This window comes from Protopterus annectens, chromosome 15.part0, assembly GCF_019279795.1.
Source record: "Protopterus annectens isolate FY-2018-M chromosome 15.part0, PAN1.0, whole genome shotgun sequence".
Lineage (NCBI taxonomy): Eukaryota > Metazoa > Chordata > Ceratodontiformes > Protopteridae > Protopterus > Protopterus annectens.
Window position 1 is genome coordinate 117,794,872 of NC_056749.1, and position 19,558 is coordinate 117,814,429.

A 19,558-nucleotide genomic window follows, 5' to 3' on the forward strand; every position below is an offset into this window, starting at 1 on the left:
AAGTAGGCTGTGTGAACCACCTTACCCTCATCCACGGCTCTGGAGACTGATTCGAAGAAGATGATCAGGTTCAGGAGGGAAGATCGTCCCTTCACGAACCCAAACTGGGTGTTGTCCAGTGTTTGAAGGTTGCCAATGTCTTTGTTTATAAGTTCCATGACAATACGTTCCATAGCCTTGCAGATCAGGCTCATCAGGCTGATGGGACGGTAGTTTCCGGGATGACTGTAGCTGTGTGCCACTCTGTGGGCATGAAGCCTGAGGTGAGGCTATGAATAACCATGACATACAGGTGAGGTGCCAGTTCATTTTGTAGTTCATGCAGTAAACAGCCCAGGATGTCGTCTAGTCCCATGGATGCTGTATTCTTGGCTTTGGAGAGTGCATTTTTTTACCTGAGTGGCCATGATTACTGGAATTTGGCATTCTTTTGGTATTGAGATGGGCCCTTTAGGGGGTGAGAGGGGGTGAAGTTGGCACTGAATCTATCTGCCAGGATATTGGCAATATCCTTGGGATCAGTATCCCTAGTGCCATTCTGCTGTAGCTCAGAGCAGATCTAAGTATTGCCATTTAGATTCTTGACATAGCTATAGAATGCCTTGTGGCTGTCTTTGGAATATTTGGCAATTTTATTTTCGTAACTAGCTTTGGAAGATTTTATGAGGGATCTCAGCTTTCTGCTGAGGCTGGTGAGGGAGTTACTTGAATCCTGGGTTCTTCTTCTTTTCTGCAACAGTTTATTCCTTCTGTTGTGCAGCTTGTTTATGGCAGGGGACCACCAGACTGGCTTCCATTTTTTAGAGGACAGTGCCTTGGTTCTATCTGGGATGGATCGGCTCACCCACGAGTGAATGTGCTCGTACAGCACCTTAGTGTAGGATTCAGCAATTGAACTTCCAGTTCCCATCTGCATGGGTGTCATGAAGTTTGTTATTTCTAACTTGAGAAGCATGAAGTTGGCTTTGGAGAATTTTTTATGGGGTGTTTCCTTAAAGGGGTGGGGTGGGATGTGGATGTCAAGGGTGATTAGCTTATGGCCTGTATAAAGGCACCCTAATTCTCTTGCTGAACTAAGTGTCACAGCCATGGGTTTCCTTCTCTTCACATTTTCCTGGTTCTGCTGCTGTTAATATTGCTGAATGACCTGTCGTTACTAATGCATTTAAATCTCAAAATCCTTCACCTCAACTGCACCTGCCCTGTGGGACATGCTAGTATACTTTGAAGCCACTGTGTGAGCTGCCAACATGATTACACTTATATATAAACAACAAATAGTTAATAATTTGATAGTTTAATTATGTAATTGATTGATTACTTGTTTTTTGTATATATTGCAAGTGTTTTATGAGTTTTACTGTTTTACTCTGTAAAGGCTGTTGGCCGAGGCGCTAGAGAAGGAACTGTTCAACGAAATAAATTTTATTGGAAGGTAGAGCTGGGACTCACTGATAGTCTTTGTTGTTTATATATATACATTTTGCTTGCTGTTGTTTTAATATGATTACACTTATGTTGCCAGAAGTCACTGTAGCAACAGAGTCATAGATTATGTGTAGCACTCTACATACCATAGTGTGTAACGGACCAATCTGTGCTCCGCTAACCATCCTTAAGTCATATTACCAGAGTAGGCTTCAGCTTCCCACTTGGAACATACATTCAGACCAAATCAAAAGTATTGCTAAGACAATGGTGACTGAAAAGGAGGGCATACCTTTCCATAAAAGATCCATGGAAATTAACATTTCTCTAAAACTGACCTGCCACACCTCAGAAGTACAATTTCAGTTACATTGCTTATGCATGTTTATTCAGTATTCATACAGCTCTTCCTGGCATCAACTTTGTGAATTATCAATATTACCTACTTTATTTTAAAGTACACAAATGCATGCAAGAACTGCGCAGTTTACTGCTGCACATCAAATGCGTATTAGTAAACTAAAATTAACAGTATCATTTACTTCTGAGGCAGAACTGCAATCCCTGCGCTGCAGTACCTGCCAAGACCCAGTCTAATGTCTTCCAAGATTACAGTTTTGATGAGCTGTTTTTGAAACTGACCCAAATCCAACAAAAGGTCAAGTAGTCCCAGAACAAAATGCAAGAATTATGTCTGTGATATCTGAATCTGTTACTATGCAAAACAATAAATTGTTTTGCTCAATTTCAGATGTTAGGTACCATGGCTTACAAACTGAACACTGCAGTTAGAACTTTCTTACTAAAGCTTAAGTAAGGGGTAGAATCTGTGGCAGAGACATTTACTAATTACTTTACATACAAACTCATAAAATTAGGGATACTTCTGTGTGCAACAACGGGAATTTGGAAATAGTTCAAAAAATGTCTCTCCTCTCAAACATCTAAGACTATTCTGTTGCAATGCGGCATAATGTCACTGCTTCTGAATAAGAGTTACTGTACAGCGTTTTGAGTTCAACAGAGGTCATAATAGAAGATGGACCAAAAAAAAATTAAAACTCTTAATTAAATTAATAATGAGTTGGAATCCAGAATATACATCTTTTTAGTAACTATACACTAAAATTTTCTGTTTGCCCACTCTCCAGCCAGTAGTCATTTCCTAACAGAGAATGTGATTAACAGATTATGACTTTTCCAGTTTTAATGTTATATAAACTGTACAGCCTAACTTCTGTGTTGCATACAAGAAAAATGCATAAATGACTGCAGACACTGCACTATGTAGACTGAAATGAAAACGTGCAGACTTTTTACCAGTTTCATAAACAAGTTCACTTTAACATGCGTTTCTTACAAGCATTCATGCTGGTGGGGTTAACTTACACCAAAAAGGATGAAGGTTGTTCTTCTTCTTTCAGCTTTTCCCGGTTGGGGGCACCACAGCGGAACTCCGGTCTGCTAATGATTGGCAGTAGATTTTTTTATGGGTGCCGAGGTGCCAGCTCGATGCCCAACCTTCAACGAAGGCACGCCCATTCTACAACGAAGGCACGCCCATTCTACATGTCTTTCGAATGCCACTCGACCATGGGGAGGACATGCAGATTCCACACAGAAGGCGTTCCAGCCGAGAATCAGACGGGAGAACCTCTTGCTGTGAGGCAACAATGCTACCGCTGCACCACCGCGGCTTCAATCAAAAAAAAAAAAAAAAAAAAGGATGAAGGTAAGGGTAAGAATTATATAAAGTCCTGGGTTTTATTTATATATTCCTTCACACCATTTTCAGTCATTCTTTACAACAGCCCATTTTTTTCTGACTATATTTACTGGATATTGGAGGTTGGGAACAGGACTATAACAAGGGATAAAGTTAAGCTGTATGGTTATTTATTTGAGATATTTTAAGGTAGAAGAATGCAAATAAATAAAAAAAATGTGGCACAATTAAAACTCAAAACTTAACTTTTATTTAACAAATGCAATTACTTCGGGTAGATCATTCAAATAAGTCATCTTGGATAGGTCATGTCTGAAACCTTTACCATGCGAAATAAGTGCATGCCTGATCCAAAACAGAATTCTGTCTGTTCTCAATCCCGAGTGCTAGGGTTAGGCTACCGAATAAGGAATGCCTGAAATAAGCCCTCATTTTCTCTCACACTGACTTCCCAAGACTAATTCGGCCTTCAGAGTCATCCTTAACATACGGGACTCAGATCCAACCTTCGGATCCAATTTGGACATTATTTCAGCTCGTGGAAGCCTACAAACTCTCAAGCTCCTCCCTACCCATAATGCTCTGGTCCCCATCCCCTCAGATAATACATACAGCTTGAAAAAAAGGAAAAATAAGGAATACATAAGAAACCATACAAACTGCCATCACTGGAGTTCAACACCCTAGGAACATGAGGTGTTGAATGTGTCCTCATAAACATTCTTCTTCCTATAGGGGAGGGGGTAGGAAGGTGGGGAATTGAGGATGAATGAAAATGGACAATACAGATGGAACATCATGGTAAGTACATAACGTCTTTATCTGATGTTATCAATTTTCATTCATCCTCAACATATGGGATAGGGTCCCCAGTTACCTGAGCCCTGGGTGGACCCTGAGGAAGGATGTTCCTGAGAACACCCAAACCAAAGGCTGCTGTTCTGGTTCTGGTAAGTACATAACTTCTTTATCTGACATTATCAATTTTCATTCATCCTCAACATATGGGATAAAGTCCCCAGTTACTGAGCCCTGGGTGGACCCTAAGGAAGGATGTTCCTGAGAACGCCCAAACCAAAGGCTGCTGTTCCCTTGGGACCAGATCCAGTTTGAAGTAATTGATAAAGGTATGTGAATTTGACCAAATAGAAGCTGCACAAATATCATCCACAGAAGCTCTAGATAGGAATACAATGTAAGTTGCCAAGGATCTAGTAGAATGAGCCTTGGCCCGTCTCTGGAGGGGAATATTCAATTTTTTGTATACAAAGAAAATACATTTTGTTATCCATCTGGTTATAGATACTTTAGTGACAGCTTCCCCAATCTATGGTGTGCAAAGGAAATAAACAGCTGGTCTGATTTCTTTAAATCCTTTATACGGTGTAAATAAAATCGTAATTGCCTGTGCACATCAAGTGAATGTAATAAGTATTCTCTTTTGTTACTGAATCTGGAAAGAATATGGTTAGATTAATGGTCTGGTTAATACTGGACTCTGACACCAACTTCGGTAGAAAGGAAGCACTGGTATGTAAGGTAACCCTATCCTTAGGAAAGACTAAGGTGGTTTTGGGGATAAAACTTGAAGTTCTGATATTCTTCTGCTGAAGCTATAGCAACCAGAAAGGCTATCTTCCAAGGTAGCAATTTTAAATCACATTGGGATGCAAGTTCTAAAGGAGACTGAATCAGGGCTTGCAGTACTAGCCTTAAATCCCATGTGTACCTTTCAAAAATACTTAACAAATTTTTGAGGAAGCCAAAGATGAATTCTGGAATCCCACATGGAAATTTGAAATTGCTGCTAGCTGAACTTTAATCGTAGATAAACTTGCTCCTTCATTAAACAACCCAGCTAAAAATTTAAGGACTGCGTGTATAGGAGCTGTAAAGGGGATCTATGTGATTCTTCTCCACCCAATAAACAAATAATTTACATTTACTTTTGTACAATTCTCTGGTGGATTGTTTATGGCACGATAACAGAATGGAATGGACTGGGGAAGAAAGCATTGGTTGCTTGGCCATCAACTGAATTGGAAAAATCATGCGATCGTAATGAGGTTCAAAATATCTGGGTGATTTAGCCCTGTCGGATGGGACAGAAGGTCTGGAGTTGGATCCAGAATCCAAGGTGAAGACACCAGATGAGGCCAAAGAAAGAGGAAACACACTTGTCAGGGCCAGTAAGTTGCAATAAGGATGACTCTGTTCTTCAATCTCTCTGCTTTATGTAGAAATCTGGGGATCAAAGAAGTTAGGGGGGATAGGCATATAATAGATCTAGGGGCCAATCGTGAAGAACAGCATCCCTTGGAGACTCAATCATTGGGGGGAATAAGGCAGAGAAGCTGCTGCACTTGTTTAGGGAAGATGCAAACAGATCACAGCAAGGCTGACCCCATTGATCTGAAAATCATTCCACCACCATGTGGTTGAGAGACCACTCGTGACATAACAGGATAGACCTGCTGACTTGTCTGCTATTACATTGGACTTCCCTGGAATGTGTGTTGCCACCAGAAAGCAACTGGAGGCTACCTACCATTGTCACACTCTGACAGCTTCTCGACACAGAGGATAAGATCTGGTTTCTCCTTTTGTTTGTTGACATACCAAACTACTGACATACTGTCTGTCTGAATCGCAATTCAAAGTCAAAGTCAAAAGTAATGTTACTGTCATTTAGCTCTTCACAAGTGTAGATTAAATGAAATTCCATGCAACCTCGACATTTAAGTATATAGCTACATATACTCCTAGAAAATGCACAGTTATTAAGATACTAAAAACACACATCTAGCAGGAAGGTTCAAGTTTTAGTACTGCACATTAACTATGTAGCACATTATGGGTGAATAAGCACATAGCAGTAGCAGCTGAAGAAAAAATATTGCACCTGGGCTAGTAGTATAATTTATAATGGTTGGCTGGGCTTAATAAATAATAGATAAAAAATTATCAGACCTAATGTTGGTGTTAAGAAGTCTGATCACCATTGGATAAAAACTTGTTGTCCTGAGAGGGAGAGAGTTCTGGAGTGCTTGCAATGCAAGAAGCACCACTCTCATCTCTAGAACTTTGATATGCAGATTGGCTTCTTCGGGGGGACCAAGTGCCTAAGTGTCTGTGGTCACTATAGCCTTGGGCTGAGGAAGTATGAACTGTCAATCTTGTTGTGGCTGGCATGACTCCACCCATCATCAGAGGTAACTTTTGCATATTTGAGTCACTCTTATCCTTCCAGACATAGGGCGACTGAAAAAGACCACTGTACTTGCAGCATCCATTGTAAAAGTCTCAACTGATACCTTACCAGGTGCAGTAGGATTATGGCCTCAGCCATCAAAGCTAGAGCCTGCAGAACAATTCTGGTTGAAATCTTCGTACTACAGATGATTCTTCTGACTTGGTTTCTGATAGTTTGTACTCATGATAATAGAATGGACACAACCAACGATTGTGCATTGAAGACTGCTCCTATGAAATTCCAGCTTCTGGGTGGGTTGCAAGTGCGATTTGTTGTGATTTATGTTGTTTTCAAGAATTAAGCAAGTTTTTAGTAGCTAGTCTTTTGCTTGTACCAACTGATGCCTGGTTGGGGCAGTGATAGTGCTGCTACGACTGCCATGCATTTGGTAAACAACTTGGGGGCTGTGGTAAGACCAAAGAGCAGTGCTCTGAATTGATAGTGACTGGTTCCCACTTGGAAGCGTAAGTACCTCCTGGACTATCTGTTAATCTTTATGTGACAGTATGCATCCCGGAGGTTTATATAGCACATCCAGTCATCCTTTCCCAAAAATGGTAGAATGGACTGTACTGTGACCATCCAGAACTTGGTGTGCATGACCAACTTGTTTAGCTCACTGAGATCCGAAATCGGTCTCCAGTCCCCTGTCTTCTTTGGAACCAAAAAGAACCTTGAGTAGAGTCCAGATCCTATTTGGTCTGGTATGACTTCTTGAATGACTCTTTTTGCGAGCAATTGCTGAATTTGTTGAGTTGTCAGCTCCCTCTGACTGGGTGGAACATCGAAGAGCTTTGTTATTGATGGGGCAGAAGGAAAAAGGGTATGGTATGTCCTCTGGTAACAATTCTCTGCACCAGGCATTGTTTGTTATATTTAGCCAGGTTGTTTGATGCAGGGAAAGTCGAGTCCTGACTGCCTCCAGAGGAAGACAATTGATCCTCCTTTCAGGAGTGCTGATAGGGCCTGTCAAAGAAAGTATCTCTGGACCCTGTATTCTGTGGGCTTCTCTATTAGGGAGGTAGACAGATGAACTCTCTTCAGCGAGTTCCTTTTTGGTGGCCACTGCCATGATCATGGCATCAACCAGTACACCCTTACTCCAATACTGCCTTTCTACTGGAGGTGCCATAATTTTATCTGTTCTCCTTGGGATGGGTTTGGTTGAGCAAAGTTCTTTTCAAGCCTTTCGACAAGTTAAATCTAACAGCTCATCACCAGGCAGGGCTACCCAGGAGGTAGATGGGCCAGTCCTAAAAGCTTCCAGGTATACCAACTCTTCAGGAGATTGGTTATAGGCAGACCAGCCACTCTTTTGTTTCAGGAGTTTGAGGATGTCTCTGAAGGACACATCATTGGGTGGTGATTTGGGAGACCCCCTCCCTCAGCAAAGTTTGTATCTGTGGTGGCAGACTCTTGGGGTGAGTCCAGGTGTTTCTTCTTACACTGCTCTTCCTAGGGGCCTCCTCGGTGGAATGGTCTGGGGAAGTACTGGAAGAGGTAAGAATCCCAGACTAGGTAGACTGGAAGCTATGGGTCAGCTGTCCCAATGGTGCAGAGTGGTGAGGATCATGTGACAAAGTCAGTTGGGTGGTCAAGGGTGGAACCGAGAGGGGAGGATCCACCTGATCTGTGGGTACAGAGAAGACCCTCTTCACCACCTCAAAGGCTGACCCCCCTGGGGAGGAAGAGACCAACGGAGCAGAGAGGTGGAGTCTCTGGTCCATCAGCTCCCTCCTCCCTGCAGGCTGTCAACCCAAGGAAGAAGCCGGAGGTGAACTTTCAAACGCCGAAGCTCCAAGAGGGAGAGAAGGCTCCAAGAACCCCAGAGTTGACTAAACCCTCTTGGATCCGACGTGGAAGCCTTGGCTCTGAAAGCCATCTGGATCCAAAAAAGTCAGTGCTGACAAACTCTGAGTTATTGTCGGATCTGAAGATACCAGTCTCTTTGGATCCAACACAGATAGGCCTGGAGCACTCAGATCTGATAACTCTGATACCACATGTCGAGTCGGAAGAAGTGGAAGTCCCTGATCCGATGGGGGTCTGAACTAAAAGTGTATCCTTCTAAAGCTGTTCTGTAACCAGTTCCCTCACCATCCTTGCCACTTCTGCCTCAGTAAGACTTTTGGAAGAGTGGGAGGACACAAAAGAGGAGGGCCTAGAGCACCTCTCCAGAAAGGGAGAGGGTACTCAAAATGGTACTGGATCCAACGACGGCAAGTTGACAGTCTAAGGAAGGAGTTTCGGATCCAAGGACTTTGGATCTTAAACTGTCTTTCTCTTAGGATCCAGGGATACAATTTTTGTCAGATCGGAAGATTTATGAGACATTGGTGAAATTAGATCCGACCTAGGCACTTTTCTCTTAGTTTCCGAGGAGGATGGAGTCTCAGCCAACCTGGACCTTTTTGCATGGTACCTCGGCTTGGATGAAGTTAAAGGCTGGACCCCAGAGATGGCTCAGGAGAAAGTCGAGGGTTACAACCCTTTCAAAATCAACTTATTTTGTCTTTCTGTGAGGGCCCTAGGATTAAAGGCCTCACAGATGTCATACTGCTTTGTTCAGATGTTCAGGTCTCAAGCAGTACCCACACAAGGAATGCCTGTCTGAAAAGGGCATCTTGTGTCCGCATTTAGTGCACTTTTTAAAACCTTTCTCAGACATTTTCCCGCAGAGAGATACCTGTGTAAAATGGAAAGTAACTCAAAGTTACAGACAGCACTGTCACTCATGGACTTGCACGCACACACACTAAAGATATAGAAATAACTATAAAGGCAGATTAGACAGTTTTAATTTAATTTTGTTTGTTTTTTTTTTGAAAGACAGAGGCTAGGGAGAAAAAAACGCACCAATAATGGTAAGTAGAAGAAGGACCGAGAAATCATAGAGCTACAGCAACAGGAAGAATACTACAGAAAATATACACTAATATGAAAAATTAAGTTTTTTAAATGGACTCATCTCGCTCAAGGAGATGAGACTTGAAAGTAGTCAACAACCACGTCTGTACGCGAACATCGGCAAAAGAGATCTGAGGGGATGGGGACCAGAGCATTATGGGTAGGGAGGAGTTCAAGAATTTGTAGGCATCCACGAGCTGAAATAATGGCCAAGTTGGATCTGAGGGTCTCAAAGTCTCATATGTTGAGGATGAATGAAAACTGACATCAGATCTATGGTTAGGGCAGACATCTGACATAAATCTGAAATTTCTCTCACACTGATTCCTTAAGCTTATTTCAACCCTCACACTCAAACACTAAACTTAGACCTAAAGTGCGGCCCTTCCTCCGACCTTTGGGCTGTGCCTAAAGTTAGGTATATTTTGAGTTAGGGCTTTTGCTTACGATCTTAAACAGGGTGGCTAATACAGAAAGTATTTATTACTAAAAACAAACATGATTAGCAACAATGCATGGAAACATCAGAACGCAAAGGTGGTGCAGAGACAGAAAAATCATATTGGGTGTCAAAGACTAGCTATGGCACCACCGCACGCTTCTGAGAGCATCAGTATTCTTTAACAGCTTCAAGCAAGATGTTCACCACAAAAAAAACGTTAACTTTGCAATAATACAGAGCTTTCTAATCAAACCTGTAAGTTTTATAAATGAACTTACTGGAGCAGCCATAAGAAATTAAAAAAAAAACTTTTTAGAGTTCTCTTCAAGATGTTAACCAAGACAAAACTTGCAAAACCTTGTTCAAATGGAAAATCCTGTAGCACTTCCTGGCTTTTCTGTAAATCATCAAGTCAAACCTCAAAAGATTTTGAGCAATCCTAAACATAAAATAGATCATACAGTCTTAATCCTATCAGTCATCACTTTCCCAAGCAAAAACCACATATTGTTTATCAAGCAGAGAACATCAATTATCTAAAGGCAAAACTGGTCGAGATCTTAAAAGACAGTCTCAAGAGAAAAAGGGACAGAAAAACAGTAGAAAAGCAGCAAAGCTACAGAACCAAATTGCTTCTACAGTACTCCAAAATCAAACCATAAGAATTAGGAATGAGGAAGCAAAACTCTATCAATTATAGCATCCCAGCCCTAATGACGACCTATATTTCTGACTAGGATCTCTGACAGAATCTGTCTCACTACCCAAGCTGAGGCACCTGCTTTCACCACTGATTAAGCTTCAGCATATACAAAATGATACCTGAAATAAACTCAAGTATCCTGGAAAGGGTAACACAGGCTGTGGGCAGCAGTCACACATTCTACACAGCTTATCTTGATGTAGCTTAGGTATCTGACATCATGCCTCTGCTCTATCAACAGATCCCTATGAGGTAAGATGGGTAGCAAACTGATTAAAAACATAGCCCACATAGTAAGTATAGCAGAGGAAGAGTAAGGGACCATATAGTAGCCAGCATTGTTGCAAAGGCCTCAGTGCTGGGTCCACTTATTTTCTGTATTTAAATTTCTGTCATCCAAATCAGGAACCAAGACTTCTGGCTAACTAAGTTTGTAGATGACTGCAAACTATGATTCATTGTAAAATCCTCATCTAATGCCCAAGCCATTTAACAAGAACCTAAACTTATAAATGGTCAAGATAAAGGACAGTGGCCCACTTTCTAAGTGGTCAATAGTGCAAGGACTACTCCCTTTGGGGTGAATGTCACAGCCACTCTCCAGCACATGGCAGGCATATATTTGACTAGTTAATACACAGCAAGGCTCTTCGTGTTAAACTTGCTTACATTGCACAATGACAGTATTCTCAGTGAAAATGTTTGAGATATGGGCCTTGTAGCTCCTTCAGTGTCAGGGATGGATGAAGTGACCATAGGGTCTGAAAGGAAAGAAGAGGAAAAACTCTCTTAACCTGTAATAATGTATGGAGGCAGTAACATTAATACTTATTCCTAGAGAGGGAAGAACCTTAGTGAGTCAGAGCAAAAGAATATGGGGTACTGTAAGAGTATAGAGATGGTAAGAAAGTTTAAGAATGTACAGTCAAAACAGGTTTAGCAGGAGGTGGTACAGTAATACAGTGTACAGAACTGAATACATAAAATGATCAGAACATGGCACTACAGCAATAAGCACAACATAAAACCATCACTTAAAAACATTCACTGGATTAACCAGAGCATCATAAGAGAAGTTTTGGTTTCTATGGACCTTTGTTCTTCTCACACCCTCTCTGTTTCAGTCTGCTTTAACTGTCACCTTTTGGATCATACTCTGTTTCATACAACTGCCCAAATACAAAATTTTGCTTGGTCCAGTTCTAATAACATCATCTGCAATGCTTCAGTGAAAAATATCTAATCCCCATCCAAAACTTCCCACCAGGCCAAACATACCACTCCATGACTTCACATAGACTGACACCCTCACTACAGCAAAATCTGGGGGGATGGCAGGGTGATAAGTAAGACAGAAGGTCTTTACTTACTACTTCTCCACCAGCTTTCTCTTCAGATAATAAAGTGATACAATGTCAAAGCTTTATTTACGGCAACATTCACCCATCCCCACATCTGCATATGGCCTTCTTCCCCATCACCTCTGCTGGAGTGCAACTTGTAACTGCTAAGTCCCACCCTGACTCCTCCGAGAAGAGAAGGCCTCCAGTCCCCTATGTCATTCTCACTAAGTTAACCTTAACGCCACTAAGGCAACAGTAAATCCCAGGTTACAGACATCAAAAGCAGGAATTTTCAGGTTAGTCAAGTGGGCTGACTTCTATTCATTTTGACTTCTAGTTGTTTCTTATAAAGGTCTATTTGTGAGAATAGTTCCAAGTCAACTGTAAATCTGCTAACTCACTTCCCCAGTCTGTCAGTGTCTACATTTCTGAAGCTCAGTGCCCTCCTTTTCAACTGTTGAGACTACTGAACTAGTTGGCATTAACCACGTTTTAGTCAGCACTTATTCCCAAAATGTTACTCATATCCAGAGCCGAAAACCTTTTTTTTTCATGTCAACATGGAAAACCAAGGATCACTACTCCACACGCTGGTTTCAGTGTTACTGGTGTTTGAGGCCTGCCATTCAACAAGGTACCAAGAACAAACTTGCTCTTTGCTATGGATCTATGTCACTTTACTGAAAAACTAGACATGTAGCCAATTCTAAGGAGGTCCACACCTCCTTCAGAGTGAGGAATACAGATAACCTTGGTATGCATTTGTTCCTTTGTATCATTGGATAAGCACAAAGCATTTCTCTCATTTTTCTTGTGCAACTGATAATCACATCAACGCTGTAAGTTGTATATTTGTTGCAAGTTGTTGATTACTTGTATACCTCTGTTTACTAGTTTCTTTATGTAATGTTGGAATTCGTCTGAAGCCTTAGCTGAAAAGGGATAGCTTTCTGCCAAGATGAACTATCCTGGTAAATAAATGCAATAAATAAATAAATAAGGGAAACTGATTTATAACCTCTACTTTATTTCTAGACATCAACTTGGTTTTCGATATTTGACTGAGACTTCTAAAGTATTCCATAATGAGCTTTGTTCTCATTTCTTCATATTTTACTGGCAGCTCTTCGTCTATTCCCAAATATGTATACACTCTGTGCTATTAAAGTTCCTTTACATCACATTCCTCTCCCACGCTGATATTTCCTTGGTGCTGTAGCTTTCCTTTTATAAATGTTGCTTTTGCACTTTATCAAGACCAAATGTAATTCTTAAATCATCTAAAACATGTTTAACCATTTGTAGACGTCCTTTCATGTCCTCATATGATGAACTATACAATTTTAATTCATCCACAAAAAATAGATGAGACGTCTTTCAACAAGTTTGGTTTCTGAAAATAAAGCTGCTTTCACTTTTAGGGTGAAGACTCAAGGTTGTCTTACTTCCTTTCCAAGATCCATGTTTCCAGGCACTTTTAATGTTTGCCAATTAAGTATATGAATTTGTCTCAAACTATCTTACAAGAACAGGTCCTCCATCTCTCCAAACAGACATAAATCCCCAGTAAGAGCAAAGCCACATAGCTCTCCTATCCCTCCAACTAGATATTAACCACCAGTGAAACCAAATCCATTAAGTTCTATATTAGATGTTCACTGATATGTTGAACTGTGGTGTACAAAATGATCGAGCTTTAACTAAGCCACGGACAAACATCAGCCATGTTACAAAGTGTCCAAGGCCCTGTCCCATTTTCTCAGGCTCGTTCTGCACTCACTCAATCCCTTTTCTAGCTGAATGTACTCTGTATGCTTGAGCATCCTTCCTAGTAATCAACTGGGATGCATCCATATATTAATCCAGCCCCACCAGGGCAAAACACAAGAAACATGGAAACATACAGTTGCAAGGAGACATCATATTTTCTGAATTCTCACCCTCCTAAAGACCAGTGTAGTCCATCAACCCTCTCCTCATTCTTGGTAACCTTAGAGGTACAAACCTGAGCCCTGTCATCCTCTCAGCAAAAAAGATTCCTTCCTTCCTTCCCTCCTTTCAGCCAGATCTATCGAACAATGGGCAAAGTCCTCTTCTCAGTCCAAAGGGATACCTACAGATGGACCAACACTGCACTATCCTGGACATTACAAAACAGTCACTGCACAACTCCAGTTATTACTTTCTAATTCTTAGGACAGCAGTTCATTCCAAGGTCTAGTGTCACCACAAACCCTTAACCAAGTGATGACATAACAGTCAGACTTTCTGTCAACTGTGTGTATGTCATGAAATGAATGCAGAAAGAAGAGCTTGAATCAAAATACAGTTTGGTCCAGTACACACTGCAATTTTTGTTCCATTCTTTATCCTGCTTGAGGTGAAAAACCAAAGTTTAAGAGACATGTTTTTTTGCTACACTTTAACTAATTTCTCAGGTGTGGTATGCGTATGAATGCAAATATTCAGCCATAAGTACAAAAAAGCTGAAATATCAAAGCAAACAGTGAATGTGTGCTGGAGCAGTGAGGATGGATCTGTTCAGAAATGAGACAGAGAAAGTACCACTGCTACTGGGTTAATGACAACACCCATCAACGTCTTCTTGTCAGATATAATATTAAGAGAAAAAACAGGTCTTGTTCTCTCTGATGAAGATGTAGCAGGTAATAAGATGACTAAACAACAGCAACAGAGTCCTACTTATTATATCCCCCTTTCAAATACAGAATGGTTCACCAGGAAAATATCAGCTACACGAGTTCATGCGTTTTCTTCCTCTTGCATAGCATCTGAGTAGGCATGCAAACAGGGCAGATACTACTAAAAGATATAACACTGCACTTGAAATAGCTGGCGAAAGACTGAGTATCTACCAATCAAAATACTTAAATGCATATAATTTCCTTTAACAACTGACTATGATGTCATGGCACAGGTCTGCCATGGCATTATTACTGCGGTCATTTCCTTCAAAGACTGACTGTGATGTCATGACACAGGCCAGTCATGGCATTATTACTGTGGTTATTTCCTTTAACGACTGACTGTGATGTCATGACACAGGCCTGCCGTGGCATTATTACTGTGGTTATTTCTTCAACAACTGACTGTGATGTCACGACACAGGCCTAATGTGGCATTATTACTATGGTTATTTCTTCAACAACTGACTGTGATATCATGACACAGGCCAGCCATGGCATTATTACTATGGTTATTCCCTTTAATGACTGACTGCGATGTCATGAAACAGGCCTGCCAAGGCATTACTACTGTGATTATTTCAACAACTGACTGTGATGTCATGACACAGGCCTGTCATGGAATTATTACTGTGGTTATTTCCTTTAACGACTGACTGTGATGTCATTACATAGGCCTGCTGTGGCATTATTACTGTGGTTATTTCTTTTAACAACTGACTGTGATGTCATGACACAGGCTTGCTGTGGCATTACTATGGTTATTTCTTCAACAGCTGACTGTGATGTCATGACACAGGCTTGCTGTGGCATTACTATGGTTATTTCTTCAACAGCTGACTGTGATCTCATCACACAGGCCAACTATGGCATTACTACTACGGTTATTTCCTTTACGGACTTACTGTGATGTCATGACACAGGCTTGCCATAGCATTATTACTATGATTACTTCCTCTTCCTTTAATGACTGACTGTGATGTCATGACACAGACCTGCCATAACATTATTACTATAGTTATTTCCTTTAACAACTGACTGTGATGTCATGACAAAGGCCTGCCATGGCATTATTACTATGTCTATTTCCTTCAATAACTGACTGTGATGTCATGACACAGGCCTGTCATGGCATTATTATTGTGGTTATTTCCTTTAACAACAGACTATGATGTCATGACACAGTCATGGTGTGGCATTATTACTATGGTTATTTATTTAATAACTTGCTGTGATGTCATGACACAGGCCAGCCATGGCATTATTGTTATGGTTATTTCCTTTAACGACTGACTGTGATGTCATGACACAAGCCTGCCATGACATTAATACTATGGTTATTTCTTTTAACAACTGACTGTGACGTTATGATATAGGTCTGCCATGGCATTATTACTATGGTTATTTCTTCAACAACTGACTGTGATGTCATGTCACAGGCCTGCTGTGTCATTACTATGGTTATTTCTTCAACAACTGACTGTGATGTTATGACACAGGCCAGCCATGGCATTATTACTATGGTTATTTCCTTTAACGACTGACTGTGATGTCATGACACAGGCCTGCTGTGGCATTATTGCTATGGTTATTTCTTCAACAACTGACTGTGATGTCATGACACAGGCCTGTCCTGACATTATTATTATGGTTATTTGCTTCAACAACTGACTGTGATGTCATGACACAGGCCTGTCATGACATTATTATTATGGTTAGTTCCTTTAATAACTGACTGAGATGTCATGACACAGGCCTGTCATGACATTATTATTATTATGGTTAGTTCCTTTAACAATTGATTGTGATGTTGTGAAACACGAGAAATGAATCTAGACACGGACAGCAACCACATATTCTTAGCACTGTTCCTGCTCTTAAGTAATAAGGGAATACAACAACTAAACCAAAACAAATAATACAATTAAGCTCAATTCTATGCATTCTTTAAACTCACAGAATTCTTTAAACTCCTCTACTATAGAACTGCAGCAGTAATTCATTAAACTGCCATTAGGATCCTACAATGCACAGCCAACAAGCACAAGTTATTTCTATAAGAACAATACAGCCTTAAAAAGGTTCAAGCAGAGACTTAATGTAAGGTAAACAAACCGAAAGTAGGGAGTTAACAGTAACCAGATGTTGTAGATGAACAACACAATTATTTAAGCGATAAGGGATGATGAAGGGTTATGTTAATGATCTGATAATTACCTTCTGGGGTAAAATACAGCCAAATGTCAGTGTTCATAAAGGGTGATTAAAGAGCATGAACACAAATGAATACAACACTCACAAGTTTCTTTAGCCTTTGCCCACAGTTATCAATATAATTATCATACTTCAATAAATCTTTTCTAAAAGTTACTTAACATCCAGGAGAGAAAATTACAGTTAAAAGTTACAGTTACACAAAACCGGGACATCCACAAAGTGTGGGAGAGAGGGCTTTAAAGGGGCTGTAGTGAGGCTGACGGACTGGAAAAAAGATGGCTGATGAGTTACACAGCAGGGAAGTATGAAGCTACACATTTTAGTTAAAAAGCCTAAGAAAAAATACAGTAATCATTGTGAAAATTATGGTGACCACATAGGAGGAAAATGACCTGGTACCCTTACCTCATTTAAAACCACTGATAGGAGAAATTTGGAACTTTGTGGCAAAGATCATCACAACACTAGAACTCCTAGATCAAGGGGTGGAATGTTGGTATAGTGCAGTATATTCACCCTATGTTAAGTTTTCATACGTCTGCACCTGGAGTGGTGTTCATTTTTGCAGATCATTTAAGAAATTTAAGTTTCTACAAATGTACATAAGAGAGCAAACAAACAGGTTGAGAAATCATAAGAAGATAGACTAGACAGACTGGGAATATTTACTCCAGTGAAAAGAATACACAACAGTGACATCACTCTTTATTCAGAAAAACAACCTTAAAAACAAAAATGCATAGAGAAGACAGGCATATTAAAACACAGACTCGTTGACACAAAGTATGAATGAGAAAGGGAAAACAGTACAAAGTTGACAAACAGAACTAGAGTTACAGTGGATGTCAGGAAGTACTATTTTAAATGGGGATAGAAGCTGTTGCTGGAGGAGACCACATAACTCAAGAAAATAAACTTTAAATTAGTGTGTCACTTACGGAATACATGTGGAAAGGAAAATTTTGCAAAATAGCATGTCATACAGGGAATAAAAATGGAAAGAAAATTCAGGGGAGATTGCAGCTGTAATAGAAAGACCCGCTGACCTCATTCTATAAATATACATGGAAATTTGGGTAAGATCTCCCTTTGCCCTATTTATCTGAACCTTAAATTTGTACTTTATCTGTTTGAAGAACATCTAACATACAACTTCTCCACATTGCTTTAAGGGTGGTTTTGTTGAATGCCAATTGCATTAATGATAGCAAGTCTAAAAAAGCTTTACATGTATAAACTAATACTAGCTGTTAAGAACACACCCCTTATTTCACTATATTCTATTTTTTCCCAGTTCAGATTAAGAAAAAGGAAAGACTTGGTGTTACTGGTTTACCGTATGCAGTTCTTAGGTCATCCTTCCCAGAACACCTTTAGAGTGAAGACTGAAGAACAGAACTCTAGGTTCTATGAGAAAAAGCTGCTGATCAAAGTATTTTCACAAAAAATAAATAAATAAAAACAGTGACAGAATCAATGTAAATAAAACCAGAAAATTCCTATTACACAGTGAAGGCTATATCTTGGGGAGTTTTTCTTGCAATTTTTACTGTATGGTAGGACAGGGGAAACTTCTGGAATCCTCCAGATACTTGAAAATATAAAGTCCCTCTCAGTTGGGGACTTCACACATCAAGTTTGGGTTAGTAGATTTACTTAACTGGATAAGTGAAGTAAAAATAATACAAAGAGACGAGATAATGAAAAATTTAACTCTTGTTTCAGCTCATTTCAGAACTTATTTATTCCCTGTGTAATGCACTCACCTGACAGATCCCAAATGCCATTTAAACTGCTTACACAAATGAGGTAGGAATGTGAAGTGAAAAGGAAATAATGACATAAGACATCCTTTTGTTACTCTGATTGCAGCAAAGCCCCTGGACACGCATCTCTAATGGCAGTTTACAGACATTAAAGCACTAATGCTTTTACAGTGTGCATGTTCCGTTAGCTCTTAAATCAGCCACTACAGAAGAAAAGCAAAGCAGTTATTGAAAAAGGCATGTTGCAACCAAGATCAGCACGAAAAATAAATCCCAGTAATACAATGCCAAAACGAATTGCAGTGGTTTTATGTCACCCGTCCGATCGTGCAGTTATAATCAAACAAAAATCAAATGTGGTATTTCATGCCTTTTTGAAAACGTTTATGAAGAAAAGTCGAGCGCAAAAGACAAATCAAAGTTGAGCAAGCAAACTTTCCAGGAAACTTCTGATCGTACTTTTTCTCTTATGTTGCTTTAACTCTTACCTTCCTCCACCCCCACCCCACCGAAGTTTAAACGACTGCGTGCTTGTTACCTTTGAGATGATCAGAGGTTCACCGTGCTCGAGTCCCCCCTTCAAGGTAAATCCCCAAGGAGCACCCCCTTGCAGATGCACATGGATGCACTGCTGGGGCGGGGGGCTCTCCATGCTGTTGCTGCCCCGTTCCTCTCACACGCACTGTAGGATCCGATCTCCTAGGTTACACAATCCGTACCCAGCTACGAGCAGCGCTGTCACCTGCACAGTCTTCCGGTGTCCTTATGCCGCTGACACCGACAGATCCAAACGGACGGATGCAAGTCCCATAACCGAAAACATCCAAAGTCATCAATTTCACAGGAGGAATATCAGCAGCCAATCAGATGGGTTAGTGGGCGGAGCGATAGCTCATTGTTTTAGTCAGAGATAGCCGACCTCACGGCGGGTGGGTCTCTCAACCCTCCCTCCCTCTCCAAAATGAGGAACTGTTCGTCTTACAATGTGGAACAAATGGGCAAAATGTGAAACTCTTAACTAACAGCTTACTAACTATTTCACATAGGATGCTTGAAATGTGCTATTTT

At 40.5% G+C, this 19,558-nt stretch overlaps 1 protein-coding gene across 1 annotated transcript in view; it reads right to left on the reverse strand.

The window, feature by feature from the left end:
* The window catches only part of SHROOM4 (shroom family member 4), a 1,399,869-nt gene extending 1,380,578 nt beyond the window's left edge, over positions 1-19,291 (reverse strand). Inside the window, exon 1 of the mRNA XM_044057534.1 lies at positions 19,029-19,291. Within this exon, the coding sequence (XP_043913469.1) occupies positions 19,029-19,142 (114 nt within the window). The 5' untranslated portion in view covers positions 19,143-19,291. The remainder of the gene's footprint in view (positions 1-19,028) is intronic.
* Positions 19,292-19,558: the final 267 nt, after the last annotated feature.